At 42.4% G+C, this 24,529-nt stretch overlaps 1 protein-coding gene across 1 annotated transcript in view; it reads right to left on the reverse strand.

The window, feature by feature from the left end:
- LOC106605561 (tight junction-associated protein 1) overlaps positions 1–24,529 on the reverse strand; it is a 155,461-nt gene that overhangs the window by 20,494 nt on the left and 110,438 nt on the right. Inside the window, exons 7-9 of the mRNA XM_045720112.2 lie at positions 19,773–19,839; positions 10,018–10,125; positions 9,756–9,839 (exon numbers count right to left, since the gene is read on the reverse strand). Of these exons, the coding sequence (XP_045576068.1) occupies positions 9,756–9,839; positions 10,018–10,125; positions 19,773–19,839 (259 nt within the window). The remainder of the gene's footprint in view (positions 1–9,755; positions 9,840–10,017; positions 10,126–19,772; positions 19,840–24,529) is intronic.

Here is a 24,529-nt window from a genome sequence, read left to right on the forward strand (position 1 = left end):
CCGAGGACCTGAGCCCTAGGACCATGCCTCAGGACTACCTGGCATGATGACTCCTTGCTGTCCCCAGTCCACCTGGCCGTGCTGCTGCTCCAGTTTCAACTGTTCTGCCTGCGGCTATGGAACCCTGACCTGTTCACCGGACGTGCTTGTTGCACCCTCGACAACTACTATGATTATTATTATTTGACCATGCTGGTCATTTATGAACATTTTAACATCTTGACCATGTTCTATTATAATATCCACCCGGCACAGCCAGAAGAGGACTGGCCACCCCTCATAGCCTGGTTCCTCTCTAGGTTTCTTCCTAGGTTTTTGGCCTTTCTAGGGAGTTTTTCCTAGGGAGTTTTTCCTAGCCACCGTGCTTCTTTCACATGCATTGCTTGCTGTTTGGGGTTTTAGGCTGGGTTTCTGTGCAGCACTTTGAGATATCAGCTGATGTACGAAGGGCTATATAAATAAATTTGATTTGATTTGATTCTGCTCAGATGAATTACACTTGCCTGGCTGCCAAAATTCCTTGCTCCGGCCAAACGCTACGCCATGCCCACAGACGTTAGTTTCTTCTCCGCAATTAGTCTGAACCTCCCAGAAACCAATGGGTTGGGCCACAGCCAAGACACACGTAGGTAAAGCGGCATTTTGAAAATGTGTCTTTGATCCTCTGATTAGTTAGACATGATCTAATCAGGGATGACTTTGTTTTCTACAACACCCCTCGTGTCGATATCACCACAAACAACTTCAACGATGGCAGTCTCAGACTGAAGTATGTAGCGAACAGAGCAGTGTATGAATTCAGGCAAGAATTATACATCCCTTTAAAATAGCCCTGGCTGGCAGTCACTGCCCTGCAGCGACAACATGGTTGTCACATCGGCAGTAATAGTCCTCTGGAGACCAGAGCATCAGACATTAAGACGGCACCGTCAATTCATACACTAACTAACTGAAGGTGTTCGAGCAGCAGGTAGCCCTGTGGATCAATGAACGAGAGAAAATAACTTAAATCCCTAAGGTGCACATTCAAACACTGTCTCATTTACTGAGAGGGATTGGATTGTTAATATCACAGGTAGTGGAGACCAAGATGTAGCTAAAATTCACTGAAAAGGGTCGGACTTTGGCACTAAAATTAGGCGTCTACGAGTTTATACTTTTTGTTCAACTGAATGATAAATAAACTGTTACATTTTAAATGTAATTCAAATCTTAACTGCAAATCAAGTGTATCCAGACATAAGCACTAGTTGTTCATTTCTTACAACCAACATGATAGTATTGACAGCAATGTTTAACATGTGATGCCCAACTTCCAATTAACAAATCTTCTTCGCCACTAGGGCGATTAAGTCCTAGACCACTGTTATACTACCCACAAGCAAGCATACAAGGCCCTCTCTCGGCTGTCATTCGGCAAATCAGATCATAACTCTGTACTCCTGCTTCCTGTTTACATCAGAAGCTCAAACAGGAAGCACCAGTGACTCGCTCAGGTGAGAAATGGTCACCAGAATCAGAGATTTTGCAACAGGACTGCTTTCCTAGCGCTGATTGGAATATGTTTCGAGACTCCGCCGATAACATTGACGAGTTAACCACCTGTCACCGGCTTCATTAGGAAAATAATCGGCAGCGTTGTTCCCACAGTGATGGTTCGCTGCTTCCCCAATCAAAAGCCCTGGATTAACACGGAGGTTGGCGCTAAAGGACAGGGCTACTGCACACAGGGATTTCGCAGACAACCCTGAGGCTACGGACGAGGACAGGAACAACAAGTCCAGCTATGACCTCCGCAGAGTCATTAAAACAAACAAAAGGTCAATATAGGAGGTAAAATCATACTACACAGGCTCCAATGCCTGCTGCATGTGGCAGGGGCTACAGTCCATTACGGATTACAAAGGAAGACCAAGCTGCCCAATGATGCCTCTCTACCAGACAAATGCTCTAAGGCTTCATGCCACAATGAGTACCACCCTGTAGCACTCACATTTGTAATCCTGAAGTGCTTTGAGAGGCTGGTTATGGCACACAAAGTCAATCATCCCAGTTTCTTCAAGTTCCTCGTGTCCAAATCACTAAGGACTTAAGATGGTCCACACACACATGCACAGTCGTGAAGGTGCGACAGTGCCTCTTTCCTCTCAGGAGGTCGAAAAGGTTTTGCATGGGCCCCAAAACATTATACAGCTGTACCACAGAGCACCTTGACAGGCTGCATAACTGCTTGGTATGGCAATAGCACTGCCATCGATAGCATGGCGCTATAGAGGGTGGTGCGGACAGCCCAGTACATCACTGGGTCCGAGCTCCCTGCCATCCAGGACCTCTATATCAGCCAGTGTGAAAGGAAGGCACGGAACAGCTAAAGACTCCAGCAACCCAAGCCACAGACTGTTCTCTCTGCATCCGCACAGCAAGCAGTACCGGTGCATCAAGTCTGACACCAACAGGCTCCTGAACAGCTTGTATCCCCAAGCTATAAGACAGCTAAATAGATAACTAAATGGCTACACAAACTATTTTATTTTCGCACTGTCTCTATGCACACTCACAGGGCCCTAAACACTCACACACTGACACTTCAACACACACAAACTCACGTCATCATTTGCTCACACACACATAACATGCACATATATATATATATATACACTGACTCTATGCACAACCACTCGCATACAATCATCATATACGCCGTTGTTACTCTGTTTATCATATATCCTGATGCCTAGTCACCTTACCTATACATGTCTACTGCTTTCACTACAGTATTTCACTGTATTTCACTTGTGCATGTGACATTGAGTAGGGTTAAATGCACACTAATGCTATTTTTGTGGATAGTAAGATTAATATAATAGTTCGATAAAAACGTTTAGATGCTTTGCAAGAAGAACAATGGTCTGTCATGTAGCATGCTTCTGTGTATAACGTGAGCTGTTCAGTATGTGTTGACAGTTCTTTCCATCGCGCCATTTTTGAAAGATCTTACATTAGCCAACGAGAACTACAAAAGTTTTGCTACTTTTCTCAACATTGTTGCCCTGAATTTAGCCGGCACTATCGACAGATCAGGTGGAAAAAGTCATGGGCTACTTTCTGCACATTCCACGGGCAATGTAAACCGAAGTGACAAACAAGATGTAGCTACAAAGTTAAATGGTTCCAGTATGCCGTGAAGCATTCATCCATGTACAGTTGAAGTCAGAAGTTTACATACACCTTAGCCAAACATATTTAAACTCAGTTTCACAATTCCTGACATTTAATCCTAGTAAGAATTCCATGTCTTAGGTCAGTTAGGATCACCACTTTATTTTGTATGGGATTAAGGTCTGGAGACTGGCTAGGCCACTCCAGGACCTTAATGTGCTACTTCTTGAGCTACTCCTTTGTTGCCTTGGCCGTGTGTTTTGGGTCATTGTCATGCTGGAATACCCCATCCACGACCCATTTTCAATGCCCTGGCTGAGGGAAGGAGGTTCTCACCCAAGATTTGACAGTACATGGTCCCGTCAAATTATGCGGTGAAGTTGTCCTGTCCCCTTAGCAGAAAAACACCTCCAAAGCATAATGTTTCCAACTCCATGTTTGACGGTGGAGATGGTGTTCTTGGGGTCATAGGCAGCATTCCTCCTCCTCCAAACACGGCGAGTTGAGTTGATGCCAAAGAGCTCCATTTTGGTCTCATCTGACCACAACACTTTTACCAGTTGTCCTCTGAGTCATTCAGATGTTCATTGGCAAACTTCAGACGGGCATGTCTATGTATTCTTGAGCAGGGGGACCTTGCGGGCGCTGCAGGATTTCAGTCCTTCATGGCGTAGTGTGTTACCAATTGTTTTCTTGGTGACAATGGTCCCAGCTGCCTTGAGATCATTGACAAGATCCTCCCGTGTAGTTCTGGGCTGATTCCTCACCGTTCTCATGATCATTGCAACCCCACGAGGTGAGATCTTGCATGGAGCCACAGGCTGAGGGATATTGACAGTTCTTTTGTGTTTCTTCCATTTGCGAATAATCGCACCAAATGTTGTCACCTTCTCACCAAGCTGCTTGGCGATGGTCTTGTAGCCCATTCCAGCCTTGTGTAGGTCTACAATCTTGTCCCTGACATCCTTGGAGAGCTCTTTGGTCTTGGCCATGGTGGAGAGTTTGGAATCTGATTGATTGCTTCTGTGGACATGTCTTTTTTACAGGTAACAAGCTGCGGTTAAGAGCACTCCCTTTAAGAGTGTGCTCCTAATCTCAGCTCGTTACCTGTATAAAAGACACCAGGGAGCCAGAAATCTTTCTGATTGAGAGGGGGTCAAATACTTATTTCCCTCATTAAAATGCAAATCAATTTATAACATTTTTGACATCCTTTTTTTTTCTGGATATGTTTGTTGTTATTCTGTCTCTCACTATTTAAATAAACCTCCCATTAAAATTATAGACTGATCCTTTCTTTATCAGTGGGCAAACATACAAAATCAGCAGGGAATCAATCAAATACTTTTTTCTCCCACTGTATACTCAATTAGTATTTGGTAGCATTGCCTTTAAATTGTTTAACTTTGGTCAAACATTTCGTGTAGCCTTCCACAAGCTTCCCACAATAAGTTGGGTGAATTTCAGCCCATTCCTCCTGACAGAGCTGGTGTAACTGAGTCAGGTTGTTGGCCTCCTTGCTCGCACACACTTTCTCAGTTCTGCCCACACATTTTCTATGGGATTGAGGTCAGGGCTTTGTGATGGCCACTCCAATACCTTGACTTTGTTGTCCTTGAGCCATTTTGCCACAACTTTGGAAGTACGCTTGGGGTCATTGTCCATTTGGAAGACCCTTTTGCGACCAAGCTTTAACTTCCTGACTGATGTCTTAAGATGTTGCTTCAATATATCCAAATAATTTTCATTCCTCATGATGCCATCTATTTTGTGAAGTACACCAGTCCCTCCTGCAGCAAAGCACCCCCGCAACATGATGCTGCCACCCCCATGCTTCACGGTTGGGATGCTGTTCTTCAGCTTGCAAGCATCCCACTTTTTCCTCCAAACATAACAATGGTCATTATGGCCAAACAGTTCTATTTTTGTTTCATCAGACCAGAGGACATTTCTCCAAAAAGTACAATCTTTGTCCCCATGTGCAGTTGCAAACTGTAGTGTGGCTTTCTTATGGCGGTTTTGGAGCAGTGGCTTCTTCCTTGCTGAGCGGCCTTTCAGGTTGTCAATATAGGACTCCTTTTACTGTGGATATAGATACTTTTGTACCTGTTTCCTCCAGCATCTTCACAAGGTCCTTTGCTGTTGTTCTGGGATTGATTTGCACTTTTCGCACCAAAGTACGTTCATCTCTAGGAGACAGAACGCGTCTCCTTCCTGAGCGGTATGACGGCTGCGTGGTCCTATGGTGTTTATACTTGCGTACTATTGTTTGTACAGATGAACGTGGTACCTTCAGGCATTTGGAAATTGCTCCCAAGGATGAACCAGACTTGTGGAGGTCTACATTTTTTCTCTGAGGTCTTGGCTGATTTCTTTTGATTGTCCCATGATGTCAAGCAAAGAGGCACTGAGTTTGAATGTAGGCCTTGAAATACATCCACAGGTACACCTCCAATTGACTCAAATTATGTCAGTTAGCCTATCAGAAGCTTCTAAAGCCATGACCATTTTCTGCAATTTTCTAAGCTGTTTAAAGGCAGTCAACTTAGTGTGTTAACTTCTGACCCACTGGAATTGTGATACAGTGAATTATAAGTGAAATAATCTGTCTAAACAATTGTTGGAAAAATTACGTGTCATGCACAAAGTAGATGTCCTAACCAACTTGCAAAAACTATAGTTTGTTAATAACAAGACATTTATGGAGTGGTTGAAAAACGAGTTCATGACTCCAACCTAAGTGAATGTAAACTTCCTACTTCAACTGTATACGGGTAAGAGTCTAGCTACATTTTCAGATATAAGTTTCTAATTTTGTCAGAAAGTTAAAGCATGCTGTTAGTTAGCTAGCAAATGTTAGATCATACACCTAGCGAGCCAACAAGCTATGTAGTAATATCATTAGAATCAGAAAACCATTTGCATTGCTAGTTATAGCCTAATGTTAGCTAGCTAACATTGAACCCAGTTTGTTAGCTTTAGCTACCTGCAGATTTATACTACAGCTATGACAATGTTTGTATTGGTAATAGTATGAGTTGGGATTATGCCGGTTCATTTTTTTTAACCAGCTCGCGACATGTCTAAACAAAAGACTCCACATCGGCCAGATGATTACATGACCCATCAAATTAGCCAGGTATGTCTGGGGGTGATTATGGCCATCTTTTGTATTTCATGAACATGTTTACAGGTCTAGACAATAGTGACCCATCCACTTAGCTAGATGTAGCTGGGGGGTGGTTAAAGCATTTCCTTCACATGACCCATCAATTTAGACATGTGTGTCAGGTAAGCGTCATCTAATAATGATAAAAATATTTTATCTGGACACTTTGTTTTTTTTATATTGCTACTATGCAAGTAACCACTTCACTGTACCATTTACACCTTCTGTATCCTATGCATGTGACAAATATTTTATATAGCGAGCATTTACCACATGGCTTCACATGTGAATCCTTAAAGAGATCGGTTTAAGAGGGTGTGAACGATGCTGAATGGATGTAGACAAATAAGAGCTCTCCAGTAGGTGTACCAAAACATTCAAGGGCCATTATCTCAAAAGTGGGGTTACAAGTTGATGCAAAATTACTTTCCCATTGTTTCTCAACTACAGTGTATGATACTGTCTATTTTTATGTAAAAAAGACTTTCAAATTTTGCCACATAAGATCGAGCCGGTCGGTCACATGAAGTTTGTATGTGAGAACTACTTCTACTACACATACTTTTCAGTTATTTCCAAATTCACTGAACTCGCACTAAAGGAGGGAGGCTCACTCGGCTGGTGCTAGCACATGCTCTGATCAAATACACAGCTGGAACACTGATTAAGGTGTGTACCTCTCCTAATAATTTGAAAGATTGCTGAGAAAACCAGGTGTTTTAATCAGCGTATGTTTACTTTGATTTTGACCTTACGCCGATAAGCAGAGTAAGGCGTTTACATGACTATTCCATAACCTGCCTACTGCCATAATCTATTTCATATTGAAATATTAGTGTGCATGTAAACACACTCAGTAAAACTTGAAACATTTGTTGGTTATGGAAGTGATGCCCAGAGGAGCCTCGTCCTTCATAATCCGTATTGAACTTCGTAATGGCATTGTTCAAAACAACTGGCATGTAGCGAAAACATTTCCATTAATCGAGTCTTAGGGAGTGAAATTAGGGGAGAAATAAGAAAATGGATTTTACACTTGAGAAAAACATTTACATTTAAGAGACAGTCATAGCACAACACTTTGGTTTCGATGGATTTCTTTAATAATACTGACTTCCAAGTCCTTTGTTTGCTGATGTATTGATTACCCAGCAGGCTCTGAACTTAGTAGCTCTTGATCTCACCCAGAAAATCTCACCCAGAGGTGGGAACAGAGAAAGGGGTGCTTCGAGTTTTGCTGACATCATTGCTATCAATAGCAGTTCCAGACTAAGAAAGTCTCGGAAAGTATTCAGAATCCTTCCCTTTTTCCACATTTTGTTCGTTACAGCCTTATTCTAAAATGGATACAATAAATGTTTACCTCAATCTAAACAAAATACCACAGCAAAAACAGTTTATACATTTTTGGACATTTATCCACATTTTTTAAGAAAAATAACATAAGTATTCATACCCTTTGCTATGAGACTTGAAATTGAGCTCCGGTGCATCCTGTTTCCATTGATCATCCTTGAGATGTTTCTACAACTTAGAGTCCACCTGTGGTAAATTCAATTCATTGGACATGATTTGGAAAGGCACACACCTTTCTATATAAAGGTCCCACAGTTGACAGTGCATGTCAGAGCAAAAACCAAGCCATGAGGTCGAAGGAATTGTCCATAGAGCTCCGAGACAGGATTGTGTCAAGAAACAGATCTGGGTAACAAACATTTCTGCAGCCTTAAATGTCCAAGAACACAGTGGCCTCCATCATTCTTAAATGGAAGAAGTTTGGAACAACCAACTCTTCCTAGAGCTGGCCGCCCGGCCAAACTGAACAATCGGGGGAGAAGGGCCTTGGTCCGGGTGGTGACCAAGAACCCAATGGTCACTGACAGAGCTCTCGAGTTCCTCTGTGGAGATGAGAGAACCTTCTAGAAGGACAACCATCTCTGCAGCACTCCACCAAATCAGGCCTTTATGGTAGAGTGGCCAGACGGAAGCCACTCCTCAGTAAAAGGCACAGGACAACCCGCTTGGAGTTTGCCAAAAGGCACCTAAAGGTCTCTCAGACCATGAGAAACAAGATTCACTGGTCTGATGAAACCAAGAATGAACTCTTTGGCCTGAATGCCAAGCGTCACGTCTGGAGGAAACCTGGCACCATCCCTACGGTGAAGCATGGTGGTGGCAGCATCATGCTGTGGGGATGTTTTTCAGCGGCATGGACTGGGAGACTAGTCAGGATCGAGGGAAAGTGAAGTTATTTTTTATATTTTTTATTTAACCTTTATTTAACTACGCAAGTCAGTTAAGAACAAATTCTTATTTACAATGACGGCCTACCCCAGCCAAACCCTGACGATGCTGGGCCAATTGTGCGCCGCCCTATGGGACTCCCAATCACAGCCGGTTGTGATACAGCCTGGAATCAAACCAGGGTCTGTAGTGATGCCTCTAGCACTGAGATTCAGTGCCTTAGACCTTTGCGCCATTCGATAGCCCAAGATTAACGGAGAAAAGTACAGAGAGATCCTTGATGAAAACCTGCTCCAGAGTGCTCAGGACCTCAGACTGGGGAGAAGGTTCACCTTCCAACAGGACAACGACCATAAGCACACAGCCAAGACAACGCAGGAGTGGCTTTAGGACAAGTCTCTGAATGTCCTTTAGTGGCCCAGCCAGAGCCCGGACTTGAACCCGATCGAACATCTCTGGAGAGACCTGAAAATAGCTGTTCAGTGACACTCCCCATCCAACCTGACAGAGCTTAAGAGGATCTGCAGAGAAAAATGGAAGGAACTCCGCAAATACAGGTGTGCCAACCTTGTAGCGTCATACTCAAGACTCAAGGCTGTAATCGCTGCCAAAGGTGCATCAACAAAGTACTGAGTAAAGGGTCTGAATAATTATGTAAATGTATAATTTTGAATAAATGTCTAAACCTGTTGCTTTGTTATTATGGGGTATTGTGTGTAGACTGATGAGAGAAAAAAACAATGTAATCCATTTTAGAATAAGGCTGTAACGTAACAAAATGTGGAAAAGGTCAAGGTGTCTGAATACTTTCTGAATGCACTGTATTGTACACACATGAGCAATCAATGCTATGATGTACAACACTCAAACACACACACAAGCTGTGATAAAGTGGGCAGGCAAACCTCAGCTTTTAAAAAAAAATCCTCTTTCGATTCTCTTTGTTTTTCTCTTTGCCTAGTCCTCTCTGACGCCAGGGTCAGACAAAACATGTGAAGAGCTCTGCAGCCTTTTAAAAATCACCCAGGCGACCGCTCTCTCCCCATTTCTCTCTCTCACATCCAAGAGTGTCACTACGGAGTGCAAAACACATTCAAGCTCCAACAATGCCACTGTGACAAGTGGAACACGTTTTATATACGAGCCTCAATCATTTCCACTAAACGATCAGAGCTATACTTACATCTGCAAACTTGTGGTTTCTGAAATGGGACTTATTGCACTTCAACAGCTGCACGGCCAAATTGCAATCTTGCCGATAGCGCTCCTGTCAGGGAGAAGAATCAACAAGGCCATCTCACACAACACTCAGACACACTTTATTCTCAGAACGGTGTGGTTGATCTGCTCAATGTCTTAATTTTACCACACACTGTGGTCCTACACTATACACAACTTTAAATCTGGTATGTGATAACTCAAAGAGGGACAGTGAGAACACCCACGTTCAACTCCTCCAGCTTGTCAATGGTGTTCTTGGCATCCAGGAGTTTGTTGGTGAGCTCCACTATCTCCTGGTCCATGGTCTTCTTGTCCCTCTCCACTTTACGGAGCTGCAGAAAGAGAATGGTGAGGGGAGAATAATGTCAGAGAGCAGCTTCACGCATCATTCACACAGGGATAACCATAGCCAATGTAGCGGTGCACTAGCTGCTGGACTCTATGTTTAAGTAAGTACACCAGAGGCGGCTGGTGGGAGGAGCTATAGGAGGACGGGCTCATTGTAATGGAATAAATGGAACGGTATCAAAACAGACCAAACGCATGGAAACCACACGTTTGACTCGGTTCGATTTTATTCCATTACAGTGACGCCGTCCTTTTATGGCTCCTCCCACCGGCCTCCTCTCAAGTACACATGAGGAGTGATTTCCTCATTGATTAAAGTTAAAGCATGTCTCCTCCATCCTCCCCGCTGGCTGACACAGCAGCACAGAGACGGAGGCTGCTGCTTTTGTTCTCCACTCAGCTCAGCAGTGTGGTTAGAGGGGGGAAAAAAAAAACAGGCGCAGGACGTGTCCTACATAAACAGATCGATAGCACATTATGAAGTAACACAGTGTGAACTCAAATGACACTGGGTCTGAGTCTGTGCCAAGTCCCCCTAATATGTAGTTACTCCCTCTCCCACACCCATGCAATATGTTAAGGGAAAAACGACCGCTAACTTTAGGAAAACACCTGGGCAGGTGACATGCTATTGTATTTTTTTAGAGGGCTAGTGAATGGCTTCAGTTATCATACAGTTAGGTGAGTGACAGGTAGATTACACAAGGGCCATGACAGGCAACAATTGATCAAATACTCTGGAGCTTCAGTGCTAACATTATCTGATGTATTATAAATCGGGATTCTCTAATATCAAAAAATGTCTCTGATTTCAGAGATACCACAGGAATAGCCTGTGGTCCTGAGTAGCTGTGGTGACTACCCTTTAAGTAAGATTAAGCCCACAAATTGTGCTTGGTACAGTAGGGACCTCACACTATATGTGCAATGCACCTGTCCAATTTCAAATTGGAAAAACAAACCGCCGGTTTTCTCTGGGCTTCTGAACATTCTCTCGCAGCAAATGATCCCCAAACCCAAGCTGGAGAACTTCCAAACCAATTAAGAGTGCGGATCCAGATTCTGTGACTCCTGCGTGTGTATGTGTAGTGCGTTTGTGTTAGTAAGCGAGAGCAGGTCCAGATTGTACAACAATTTGGAATACATCAATATCGTGCATTAATATTCACCACAGGTTCATTAGAGCCTCCAGCGAGCCCACTGCGAGTGGCTTGGACCTGCACCGATACCCTGTAAGCCCACTAGCCGAGCGCTACCCTGATCAGGCTTGCTGTTCTGTTCGGGGGGGGGGGCCCTATCTGCAGCTTATCTCTGACATGTTGTAAATTTACTGGATGTTAACTGAAGCCAGCACGGAGCTCTGTCCGGTGGTTTCAGATCCAAATCCTCACCAAGGGATAGGGTATAGTCACTAACATTAAATCACACCTGCTTGAAGAGAGGATAGAGAATCAGTGAGAAAGGGAGTTACTGTGAGACATTTACACAGAATGAGACCCAGACTGTAGCTCCTGCTCCATTGCTTGCCATGTCAAAAATGAACCAATTATCTGTATAGTATATTCTCAACTGGAGAGTCTGAGGAGAAAAATAAATAAATAAATAAAAGCACACAGAAAGAAGCCAGTCAGCGCCTCATTGTGATGCAGAGACGCAGCTCAACTGGGCAAAGACACGGCCATAAAACACCTTAGTGATCTCTACTACAGCACTTGTGCAGCAGCGCATAACAAACCTATGGTAACTCAAAAGGGGATATATAGAGAGGTGGGGGACTTGAGACTAGAAAAGTAAAGTTTGAACCACTAGGCACACCTAGAGAATCACATTATTTCCCCCCAACCTCAACCCCCATAGCAGCGCTACAGACAGGATGATCTACTGCGGGACATCTAGAGCAGTTTGCCAGGACAAGACAGGAGGATGGAGAGACTTCTTATTCAGAAACAACAAGCAGAGCAGTAATGAAAATGACAACAGTAATAAATGATCAGGGGGGGTGATAGGGGAGGTAGTCGGGAGAGAAAAATAATGATAACGCAACTGCGTAGACCCAGGTTTGACTGATCGCAGCCTGATGATGAGACAGCCCGTCACGAATCGGCAGCATGAGGAGAGAGAGGAAGAGAATGAGAGAAAGACAGAAGAAAAAAAATAAGACAGACGGCTGGTGAGAACGAAGACAAGACAGAACATTTTGGTCTCTTCTATTACATGAGATCGCCAGTGCTTCATCGGCTAATAAGGTTTCTGATTGCAAACTCCTCTACCGCAACACGTCAGAATTAGTTGAAATAAGGCATGCAATTTAGGGCCTCAACTGTTCGACAGTGGTCCACAGGCCTATTCCCAATCACACTATCAATAGACCTCTAAAAAGAACTGGGAAATATCATCAATTTAGGCTCAACACAAAAATAATGGAATCCCCAAGGATGAGGAAGGAGGATTTTAAAGCTGTGTACTAGGGGTGACCGAGAGTCCTCGATTCAAGGTTTAATTTGTTTACTTATAATTGAATAGAAGTACTCAATTTCGAACTACTCTGCTCGTTAAATTTATAAGCACTGGCAAAATGTCTAACTAAGTTGTGTTTGTCTGGAGTATGTCAATCACTTTGAAAATAATGTATTGAGTATCAGAACAACCAGTAATTGGAACAATTACCGCAAACTTTTCCCCTTCAACCCCGTTTCACGCTGAGATGCGAATATTCAAAATTATTTTAGGCCAGCAACACAAAACACAGATACTCTTTCAATTGCCCATCCCCTGGCTAAAGGCCACCTTTGACCGAGTGAGTGTGGGGACAGAGCATGTTTTGGACAGAGTAATCCTCTGGTCAGTTAAAAGAGATTACCTCACATCAGGGACAGTCCCCTCCCACACACGTCCCATCCATAAAGCTCCGACCAGCCCATTCATACTCTATCATCTATTTTGCTAAAGATACCTCTTCTACACTGACAGCAGGGCTGGACTAAAATCACAGTAGAATGTTGGTAGATAATATGACAGTAAATAGGCCTATGTGGTGTGAATCCATTCTGGGAGGGCTAGCCTCTGGTTAACGGGCAGTCAAGGGAAACTGCTTGTAGTTCTACTCAGATCACATGCCATGCAGAGAGTTGGCAGTTTCACAGCAACATAGTTGGTCTTTCCCTAGTAACACAGTGCAGCTTGACTTTGATTGTCACACAGCTATCAGAGGGGACCATACGACAGTCACCAGCAAAGGATCACAGCTATATACACTCAGATGCCAGTTTATTAGGTACACCCATCTAGTACCGGGTCAAACCCTCCTTTGCCTCCAGAACAGCCTGAATTCTTCAGGCATGGAAGCGTTGCTCAATTGGTATGAAAGAACCTAGGAAAACATTACCCACAGCATTACCAGCCTGTACCGTTGACATCAGGCTGGATGGGGCCATAAACTCATGGCACTTCGCCAAATTCTGATTTTGTCACCAGCATGACGCAACAGGAACCGGGATTTGTCAGACGAGACAATGTTTTTCCACTCCTCAGTTGTCCAGTGTTGGTGATCGCGTGCCCACTGGAGCTGCTTCTTCTTGCTGCAATAGCCCATCTGTGACAAGGACCGACGAGTTGTGCGTTCTGAGATGCCGTTTTGCAAACTGTTGTACTGTGCCGTTATATGACTTTGTGGCCCGCCTGTCAGCTTAATTCTTGCCATTCTCCTTCGACCTCTCATTAACAAGCTATTGTCGCCCACAGGACTGACGCTGGCTGGATGTTTGTCATACCATTCTCAGTAAAGACTAGAGAATGTCGTTCGTGAAAAGCCCAGGAGGCCGGTCTGCATGCTTTATACAGCAAACCACGGCCACGTGACTCACTGTCTGTAGGAGCGAACCATGTTCGTGAACGGGGTGGTGTACATAATAAACGGGCTACTACTTAGTGTATATACAGGACACACCTAGTCATTCAAGGGTTTTTCTTTATTTTTGCTATTTTCTACATTGTAGAATAATAGAGAAGATATCAAAACTATGAAACAACACATATGGAATCATGTAGTAACCAAAAATGTGTTTATAAAAAATCTAAATATATTTTAGACTCTTCCAAGTAGCCACTCTTTGCCTTGATGACAGCTTTGCACACTCTTGGCATTTTCTCAACCAGCTTCATGAGGAATGATTTCCCACATATGCTGAGTACTTGTTGGCCGCTTTTCCTTCACTCCACAGTCCAACTCATTCCAAACCATCTCAATTGGATTGAGGTTGGGTGATTGTGGAGGCCAGGTCATCTGATGCAGCACTCCATCACTCTCCTTGGTCAAATAGCCCTTACACAGCCTGGAGGTGTGCTGGGTCATTGACCTGGTGAAAAACAAATGATAATCCCACTAAGCGCAAACCATATGGGATGGCGTATCGCTGCAGAATGTTGTGGCAGCCACGCTGGTTAAGTATGCCTTGAATTCACCAGCAAAGCACCCCCACACCATCCCACCTCCTTTAATCAAACCCGCTGATGCTCCAGATTCTCAACTAGTCTAAAGGCCAGTTTTATTGCTTCTTTAATCAGAACAAGTTTTCAGCTGTGCTAACATAATTGCAAAAGGGTTTTCTAATGATCAATTAGCCTTTTAAAATGATAAACTTGGATTAGCTAACACAATGTGCTATTGGAAGACAGGAGTGATGGTTGCTGATAATGGGCCTCCGTACGCCTATGTAGATATTCCAGAAAAAAAATTGCCGTTTCCAGCTACACTAGTAATTTAAACATTAACAAAAAGTCTACACTTTATTTCTGATCAATTTGATGTTATTTTACTGGACAATTTGTTTTGCTTTTCTTTCAAGAACAAGGCCTTTTGTAAGTGACACCAAACTTTTGAATGGTAGTGTATGTATGTATGTATGTATGTATGTAGTGTGTGTATGTATGTAGTGTGTGTATGTATGTATGTATGTATGCATGCATGTATACACACACACACACACACACACACACACACACACACACACACACACACACACACACACACACACACACACACACACACACACACACACACACACACACACTGCCTTCAGAAAGTATTCCCTTGACTTATTCCACATTGTTGTTACAGCCTGAATTCAAAATGGATTAAATGTATTTATTTTTCTCACCCATCTACCCATAAAGTGAAAACATGTTTCTAGAAATTTTCACACATTTCATGAAAATGAAGTACAGAAATAAAATTTACAAAAGTATTCACACCCCTTAGTCAAAACATGTTAGAGTCACCTTTGATAGCGATTACAGCTGTGAGTCTTTCTGGGTAAGTCTCCAAGAGCTTTCTACACCTGGATTGTACATTTAAAAATTCTTCAAGCTCTGTGGGGTTGTTGGTCATTGCTTGATAGTAATTTTCAAGTCTTGCCATAGATTTTCAAGGCGATTTAAGTCAAAACTGTAACTAGGCCACTCAGGAACATTCAGTGTAAGCTACTTCAGTGTCTAGTGTAGTTGGAAAGTATTCAGACCCCTTGACTTTTTCCACATTACAGCCTTATTCTAAAAGCGATTAAATCTTGTTTTCCCCACATCAATCTACACACAATACCCTATAATGCCAAAGTAAAATTTTTTGCAAATGTATAAAAAAAATGTATAAAAGTATTCAGACCCTTCCGTCTGGCCACTCTACCACAAAGGCCTGATTGGTGGAGTGCTGCAGAGATGATAGTCCTCCTGGAAGGTTCTCTCATCTTCACAGAGGAACTCTGGAGCTTCATCAGAGTGACCATGGGGTTCTTGGTCACCTCCCTGACAAAGACCCTTCTCCCCCGATTGCTCAGTTTGGCTGGGCGGCCAGCTCTAGGAAGAGTCTTGGTGGTTCCAAACTTCTCTCATTTAAGAACGATGGAGGTCACTGTGTTCTTGGGGATCGTCCATCCTGCAGAAATGTTTTGGTACACTTCCCCAGATATGTGCCTTGACACAGAGCTCTACGGACAATTCCTTTGACCTTATGGCTTGGTTTTTCTCTGATATGCACTGTCAACTGTGGGACCTTATATAGACAGTTGTGTGCCTTTCCAAATCATGTCCAAACAACTGAATTTACCACAAGTGTACTCCAAGTTGTAGAAACATCTCAAGGATGATCAATGGTAACAGGATGCACCTGAGTTCAATTTCGAGTCTCATCGCAAAGGGTCTGAATACTTACGTTTTTTTTAATACTTTTGCAAACATTTCTAAAATCCTCTCCACTTTTCACACTATTGTCTGTAGATTGAGGAGTAAAAAAAATGTATTTTATCCATTGTAGAATAAGGTTGTAACGTAACAAAATGTGGAAAAAGTCAAGGTGTCTGATTACTTTCCGAATGCACTGTAAATGTTGATTCAGGCACAGAAAAAAAGTTGGTCTATATAGTGCAAATGAATGGGCGAAGTCAGTGAAGTTCAATCTACTGCGTCTCCGCGTAGCATGGCATTTCTTCTGTATGGCAGTCCTGGAGGAAGTGCGCGACTGCGCACAAGCGAGGCTTAGAGGGAACAACATTAAGGCTTGCCATAACAAAGGAGTTGAATACTTATTGAACAAAAGATTTCAGCTTTTAATTTTTTATTCATTTGAAACATTTCTAAAAACATAATTCCACTGACATTGTGGAGTATTTATTGTGTGTAGGCCAGCGACACAAAATCTAAATTTAATCTATTTTAAATTCAGGCTGAAACAACAAAATGTTGAAAAAGTCAAGTGGTGCAAATACTTTCTGAAGGCACTGTGTGTATGTGTGTGTGATATATATACATGCATATATACACAGTTGAAGCAAGTTTACATACACCTTAGCCAAATACATTTAAACTCACGTTTTTCACAATTCCTGACATTAAATCCTAGTAAAAATTCCCTGTCTTCGGTCAGTTAGGATCACCACTTTATTTTAAGAATGTGAAATATCAGAATAATAGTAGAGAGAATGATTTATTTCAGCTTTTATTTCTTTCACCACATTCCCAGTGGGTCAGACATTTACATACACTCAATTAGTATTTGGTAGCATTGCCTTTAAATTGTTTAATTTGGGTCAAACGTTTCAGGTAGCCTTCCACAATAAGTTGGGTGAATTTTGGCCCATTCCTCCTTACAGAGCTGGTGTAACCGTGTCAGGTTTGTAGGCCTCTTTGCTCGCACACACTTTTTCACTTCTGCCCACACATTTTCTATGGGATTGAGGTCAGGGCTTTGTGATGGCCACTCCAATACCTTGACTTTGTCGTCCTTAAGCCATTTTGCCACAACTTTGGAAGTATGCTTGGGGTCATTGTCCATTTGGAAGACCCATTTGCGACCAAGCTTTAACTTCCTGACTGATGTCTTGAGATGTTGCTTCAATATATCCACAATTTCCCTTCTTCATGATGCCATCTATTTGTGAAGTGCACCAGTCTCTCCTGCAGGAAAGCAGCCCCACAACATGATGCTGCCATGGTGTTTATACTTGCATACTATTGTTTGTACAGATGAACGTGGTACCTTCAGCCATTTGGAAATTGCTCCCAAGGATGAACCAGACTTGTGGAGGTCTACAATTTTTTTTCTTCTGAGGTCTTGGCTGATTTCTTTTGATTTTCCCATGATGTCAAGGAAAGAGGCACCGAGTTTGAAGGTAGGCCTTGAAATACATCCACAGGTACACCTCCAATTGACTCAAATGATGTCAATTAGCCTAACAGAAGCTTCTGAAGCCATTACATTTTCTGGAATTTTCCAAGCTGTTTAAAGGCATAGTCAACTTAGTGTATGTAAACTTCTGACCCACTGGAAATGTGATACAGTGAATTATAAGTGAAATAATCTGTCTGTAAACAATTGTTAGAAAAATTACTTGTGTCATGCACAAAGTAGATGTCCTAACCGACTTGCCAAAACTATAGTTTGTTAACAAGAAATTTGTGTAGTGGTTGAAAAACGAGTTTGCATGACTCCAACCTAAGTGTATGTAAACTTCCGACTTCAACTGTGTCTGTCTATCCATCTAAAAAACTATTCTGACATTTTATGGGAAAACAACATTGGGCCAGGGGGCACGTTTCCTTTGACAATGTGATTGGAAAGAATGGACATAAAGTACGCACACACAAAACACCGCACACACACACACACACACACACACACACACACACACACACAAATACCCCCCCCCCACCACCCCTCACAATTAACATTGTTAGTATTATTCTGTTGATTTCCATGACCTGTTGAGTTTAGATTTTTAGATTGTTAATGACTAGTTCTATTGTAACATTGTGCTTTGGCAATACGTATCAGTAGGCCATCGCAATAAAGCACATTTCAATTGAATTGAGAGGCTAATCAAACAACCATCAGACATGTGGGGACAGCAGCGCACATCTAACATCGACGCATACTTTATGTCCTGATATTTAATACATGATTGATGATAGTGGAGAAACAATGACGATGTGAATTCATAGTTGTTATGTATGGTTGGCGAGTCATATTGTGAATCTCCTGATAAACCTATAACAAGCATCATACATAGTTAACCATGTTTTAAAGGGACGGTATGAGATTTGCCATTGTGGGAATATGTACAACTGTCCCTCTCTTTGCACATAAATTCCATAGTTGTCACTTGTGGTGGGTTTGGAGCGTGCGTGCACACAGGTTTTCCCTGGTGTGCTGCCACAGGGAATAGCAGAGTTGTGGACCTTCCCATTTCCCAAGGGGTCTGGCAGAGACATGCGTGATAGGATGATTTGGCAATTAAGTCAATTCCCTCTGTGCTAATCCTTTGCAGCACTCTGTACCACAGAACCATCCAAAACAAAATCCTGCAACATAAATGGCTGACAGGTGTGGGATAATGGCATGAGAGTGCACTTTAGAAAATACACACACACACAGCTGTATGGGAAAGACTCTTCCCCAATACAGAATAGATCCACTGACCTGGTATACTGGGAAACTCAGTGACATAGAAACCTGTAATTGGAAGTTGCAGTGTTTGCAATTCTACAATACGTTTGACCAGGGTAAGGTCAAAAGGAACATTTATATTTTGAGAATTGGAGTGAAGTTTAATTTGAGGTTAAATAATTAAAAGGGCAATCAACAGTTTAAACAATTACAAAGCCATTTCCCCACCCCTGTAAAAAGCTGAGGGATGGGGCTGGAGAAACGTACCCACTCAAATTCATAGACCGAGCTATGGATCGAAGGACTGACCATCCATGATATCAAAAATATAGTTTAACCATGTTGAGGCTATACTGTTTGTTTACAAACATTGGAGTAATGCAAACATATATTTGGGGTTCTGATGTGGTATGGCAGTTGAACTAAGCTAATGAGGCATTTATAAGTTATATTTTTGAAGAATCAATGGATACATATCATTAATTCATATGTGCATAAATTGATGTAGAGACTACATATCATTCATTAAAAAAATTAAAAAATGTATGTAGCAACTGCAGATTGCCCCTTTAACTATGGTACAAGTTGTGCGTAAAGGTTTCCTTTCAAAAGTAGTCACCAGAAGTACACAGTGTATTGACCAATGAAAACCTATATAAAAAGCTCAGAGGACAGTTGAAAGAGGTGAAAGGTTACCAGGGCATGAAGCTTCTCCTCCAGGTCCTGGTTGGCCCGCTGGGAGGCAGTGTAGCTGTTCTGCAGTCTGTGGAGAAGAGCAGAAAACAGAATTGTGTCTCAGTTAATAGTGCAGTGCCTACAGATAGAAAGGTTATCGGAAATCCACAGATGGTATGCTGCTGACTGATATGAGCCCACTGGTACAGAACGTAGCACTGCAGTAAAAAAAAAAGAAAAAATTAAAATGTATGCAATCAACTCCCATCATAGTTCAGATGATGCGTTGTCTTCTCATGTGCGTCTCGTCTCAGACTGGTCGTCAAATAAATGAAAGAAACTGGCCATATAGACCAGAGTTATTGCCGCAATAAGGCACCAGAAAATGGGCACGTCCTGAAGTACGCATACTGTTCTTTTGGCAGTCACATCCGTACATTTAGTTTTGTTTATTTCCATTCACATTCAACAGCAGAGCGGTATGAATCTTCTCAGAGCACTTAATGAAGCCATCAGAGTTTTTCAACAGGTTAGACATTCGGCACAAATTACGAGAGATGGGAGGAAAGGGGAGAGAGGAGTCTAAACTAAACCCATTTCAATAGGGCCAAGGGCAATTACTTTTCCACTGTATCCACTGCCTCCTAAATTTGCTAGATAAATTCCACTCTAAAATGAGAGGTGGTGGATTTTATGCGAACGCAATTATGATGCAGAAGAAATTCAAAGCGCAAAAATGGCAACGTAACAATTTTACACAGTTTTGCTTTTAATGGATGAGATGGGACCTGCAGTCATGTACTGTACAGGTATTGATGTTCCTGTTCTATAGAAATAGGTTACAACCCCTGATTAGGATAATGGTGGTGCACAATCATCATCAGTCACGCTCACAATGTGTAATGGTGAGCAACAGTAAAGAGGTGTGGGAATCAGGAAGTTCAGGGCACCAAAGCACACTGCTTTCAGTGAAATCTTTCAGTGAGTGTGAAATTACCTGCAAGTCAACTCCATGTGAAACTTTTTGAACAAAGAAACACTCCCAAAAAAATGTTCTTCATGAATCTTTCCCTGTAAGTAGAACTGAGTGGTTTCCGCTAGTTGGGCCATCTGCAAAGTCCAAATTGGCTAAGGGTTAGGTATTATGGTTAGCAGTGTGGTTAAGGTTAGGATTCAAATCAGATTTTATCTGCCACCAGGGCAAGTTTCACGACAATAAATACCAACCTGCAAATCTTTCAATACCGGTCATTTCTAATCACCTCTCTATGTCCATTGTTATTTTAGTAATTTTGCCTTTGTTAACCTTTGTATGTTTCAAACCCCATCTCACAGAACCCCCGGAAGTGAGGTCTGCACAGTGCACCAGGGGCATCCTCTCTAGCCTGTTCGTCTCATCTCCTCTCTCTGCCCTGAGCCATACTGTGTGCTCATTTGACCATGCAGATGCGGACATGTTACAACAACTGCCTCTCCCGGGCCAACTGGCCAAGTGATTGATTCATCGATCGAACAATATTGCATAAGGACACACACACTGGTGTAACCTTGCCCTGATTACAACCCCAATGCAATGACACTAAAGCTATTGTAGTGTCCAGTATGCATCAGCGCTACCATTGCGTATCAATAGGATTCATTCTACAAAAACACCTGGATTTGACTGACATATTTCCCTCTCAATAACACCAACATTTCTTATTACCCTCTGGCACATCCTTCTCATTCCTCACTAATTAAAAAGTGTTCACTGCAAATCACCACCGATGATTTTCGCTCTCTTCGTCCCAATCAAAAATTCATAAACACATTTGAGCAAAGCTCACGGATTCCCACCGAGACCACAGTGGTAAACTCCTGCTGTATTTCACTGTTCAGAGGATAGTGATTCATTTTATTTAGAGCTGATGGAATTCAGAAAATAGGCAGAGCAATTAAAGTCACTTGATAGATCCACCAAGAAGTCGAATTGAATAGTCTGGCTGCCGTAAACAAATTAAATCAAGTCCTCAGAGAATAATTCACATGTGAAGGCTGCTCCTGGGTTGGGTAAAATTGTAGTCGTAAATACAACAATTGGCTTCTCATTCCCAGAGCCTTTTCTCCATGCAGAGTGATCTCTAAAAGCATCTGTGTAATGGTGCTGCTCGGTGATAATCAGATAGGACATAGGAGTTGAGCATACTCATTAAACAACGGTAATCCAATTTAACCATTACCTTTGCTGAGGCTGCATTGAAATGTGTGATCATCTGGTATGGACACGCAGATGGACCAGTGCATCCCGCATAGGCATGTAGCCTCATGCTCCGATTTATGATGGAAACGCTGCAGGGATAATTGAAAGTGACTGGTTGCTCTGACCAAAAAACAGGAAGAGACGCCTCTTGATTGGAGATAAACTGGGATGATTGCTTTTGAATTCCACACACACACACACACACACACACACACACACACACACACACACACACACACACACACACACACACACACAGGGGATTTGAAATAAGCAGCCATGTGTTTTTTCCTGGAATCTTGACTTAAACATGTGCATTTTTTACATTACTGCACCCCAGAGCAAAACCATTTCTATATGCATATGAACAGTAAATGACAAAGCTGTTTTTCCATATACATATACAAGATACAAATTAAATGGCACATTTACATATAAAGAAAGATATGGGAAATGTATTGGAAAATATTTCAAATGGAGGCAACATATTTTACGATTTAAACGACATCTTGTGCATAAGAAACAGAATGGCAAACATTATCACCCGACACCAAATCGGGAAATGGTTGCCGCCAAGTTCTGTTAACCAGCATAAGCTGCAGACTTGTGTCCTGCCTCTGACAGAGTTTTAGTTTCCTAAGCAGGGCTCTACAGCGCTACAATTCTACTCGCATAAAGCGCATAAATATTTTGCTGTACGACCTGGAATTTTAATTTAGGAGCACCAGTGCGCCTTGAAAAATTAAGAATTCTAGCTTTATTACCTCAACTATTTTTCATTGTGCTCCTAAATTTCTTTGTGTGCGCCTACATTTTTCAACTTAGGCGCACACCTGCTCCTTGTAAGAAAGGTCAGCCTAGAACCCTTCTCAGTGTGGTGGTGGGAACCTCAGTGATCAATACCATTTCACTTCATAATGACAGCTTTACAATCTCATTCTTTTCTTTTGTATTTCACCCCCTTTATCTCCCCAATTTCGATCTGGTCTCATCACTGCAACTCCCCAACGGGCTCGGGAGGTGAAGGTCGAGTCATGCGTCCTCCGAAGCATGACCAGCCATCCCGCACTTCTTAACACCCACCCGCTTAACCCGGAAGCCAGCCGCACCAACGTGTCGGAGGAAACACCGTTCAACTAACGACCGAGGTTAGCCTGCAGGCGCCCTGCTCGCCATGGATTTGATGGACTGTTATAAAAAGGTCCATACCATTTTGAGATAAAAATCTGAATAGACCAATATAATAGAATGACCCGCCCTGTTCTTCATTCCCAATTGGTGATTACATAATTCTGCGTTGTTCGCTTCCCCTCGCTCATCAACTCACCCATTCTCCCCCATCATACTTCACTTCATTTATTTCATCTGCTGTTATATGTGTGAAATTAGTTTAGGCATAGTTTAGGTTCAGTTTCCAAACAATTACTGGGGGTGATTATCAACTGGACACGGTAACTGTCTGGAGGAGGGGGGGGCAGGCACTATTTAAAAAATGATAAGCCCTCTTAAAACTGGTTATAACTCCAGTTCTGTTTGTGATATGAAGATTCTAACAAGGACAGTGTGTTATATAGAGTTACTCAGAAAAAGTCAAGGATAGAAGGGGGCATAAGTCACTTTATCTGTTTTTTTTATCATGAAAAGTCCAAATGACTGCTTTAGCGGTTCTAGTGTTAAACTCATGAATCTATTTGATCTGTCAATAAGCTTTTAAATGTTAACTGTAAACGGTGAATAATGTAAATCATTATTTAACAAGCTACAAGTTGTACACAGATGGTACTTGGATTGCCTTTTACTTCAGAATGAACTTGATTGACAAGCAGATGTGCAAAGATGGATTTCTTAATCAAGAGCAGGGAGGGTTGCAGGTGCGTCGCCAGGGAAACACAGCAAACCAGAATAATAATATGTAGGAGAAGCATTTGCTTTTAATCAGCTTCTGAAAGACTGGTGGCCATGTATTGTAGAGGAAGGCCTGATGTTATCACCAACTAGGGCTGACAGAGAAAGTGTGGTGGGGCACAGAAGAGCCCTGGGGCAATATCCTCCGATTGAACAACAACATTATGAAATACAGATATGCACTGAGTGTACAAAACATTAAGAACTCTTTCCATGACATAGACTGACCAGGTGAATCCAGGTGGAAGCTACGATCCCTTATTGATGTCACTTGTTAAATCCACTTCAAATCAGTGTAGATGAAGGGGAGGAGACAGGTTAGAGAAGGACTTGTAAGCCTTGAGACAACTGAGACATGGATTGGGGCAAGACAAAAGATTTAGGGGCCTTTGAACAGGGTATGGTACTAGGTGCCAAGCGCACCGGTTTGTGTCAAGAACTGTACCCCTGCTGTGTTTTTCACGCTCAACAGTTTCCCGTGTGTATTGAGAATGGGCCCCCACCCAAACACCATCCAGACAACTTGTGTGTAGATAACAGCACAGACTTCCTGGCAATGTTCCATGTGGCAGAAACTTAACAAAACATTCTGAAATAGGCAATCCAACATGCCCGGAGGTTGAGGGAATTAAAG

The sequence above is a fragment of the Salmo salar genome, chromosome 01 (genome assembly GCF_965601325.2).
Source record: "Salmo salar chromosome 01, fSalSal1, whole genome shotgun sequence".
Classification (NCBI taxonomy): domain Eukaryota; kingdom Metazoa; phylum Chordata; class Actinopteri; order Salmoniformes; family Salmonidae; genus Salmo; species Salmo salar.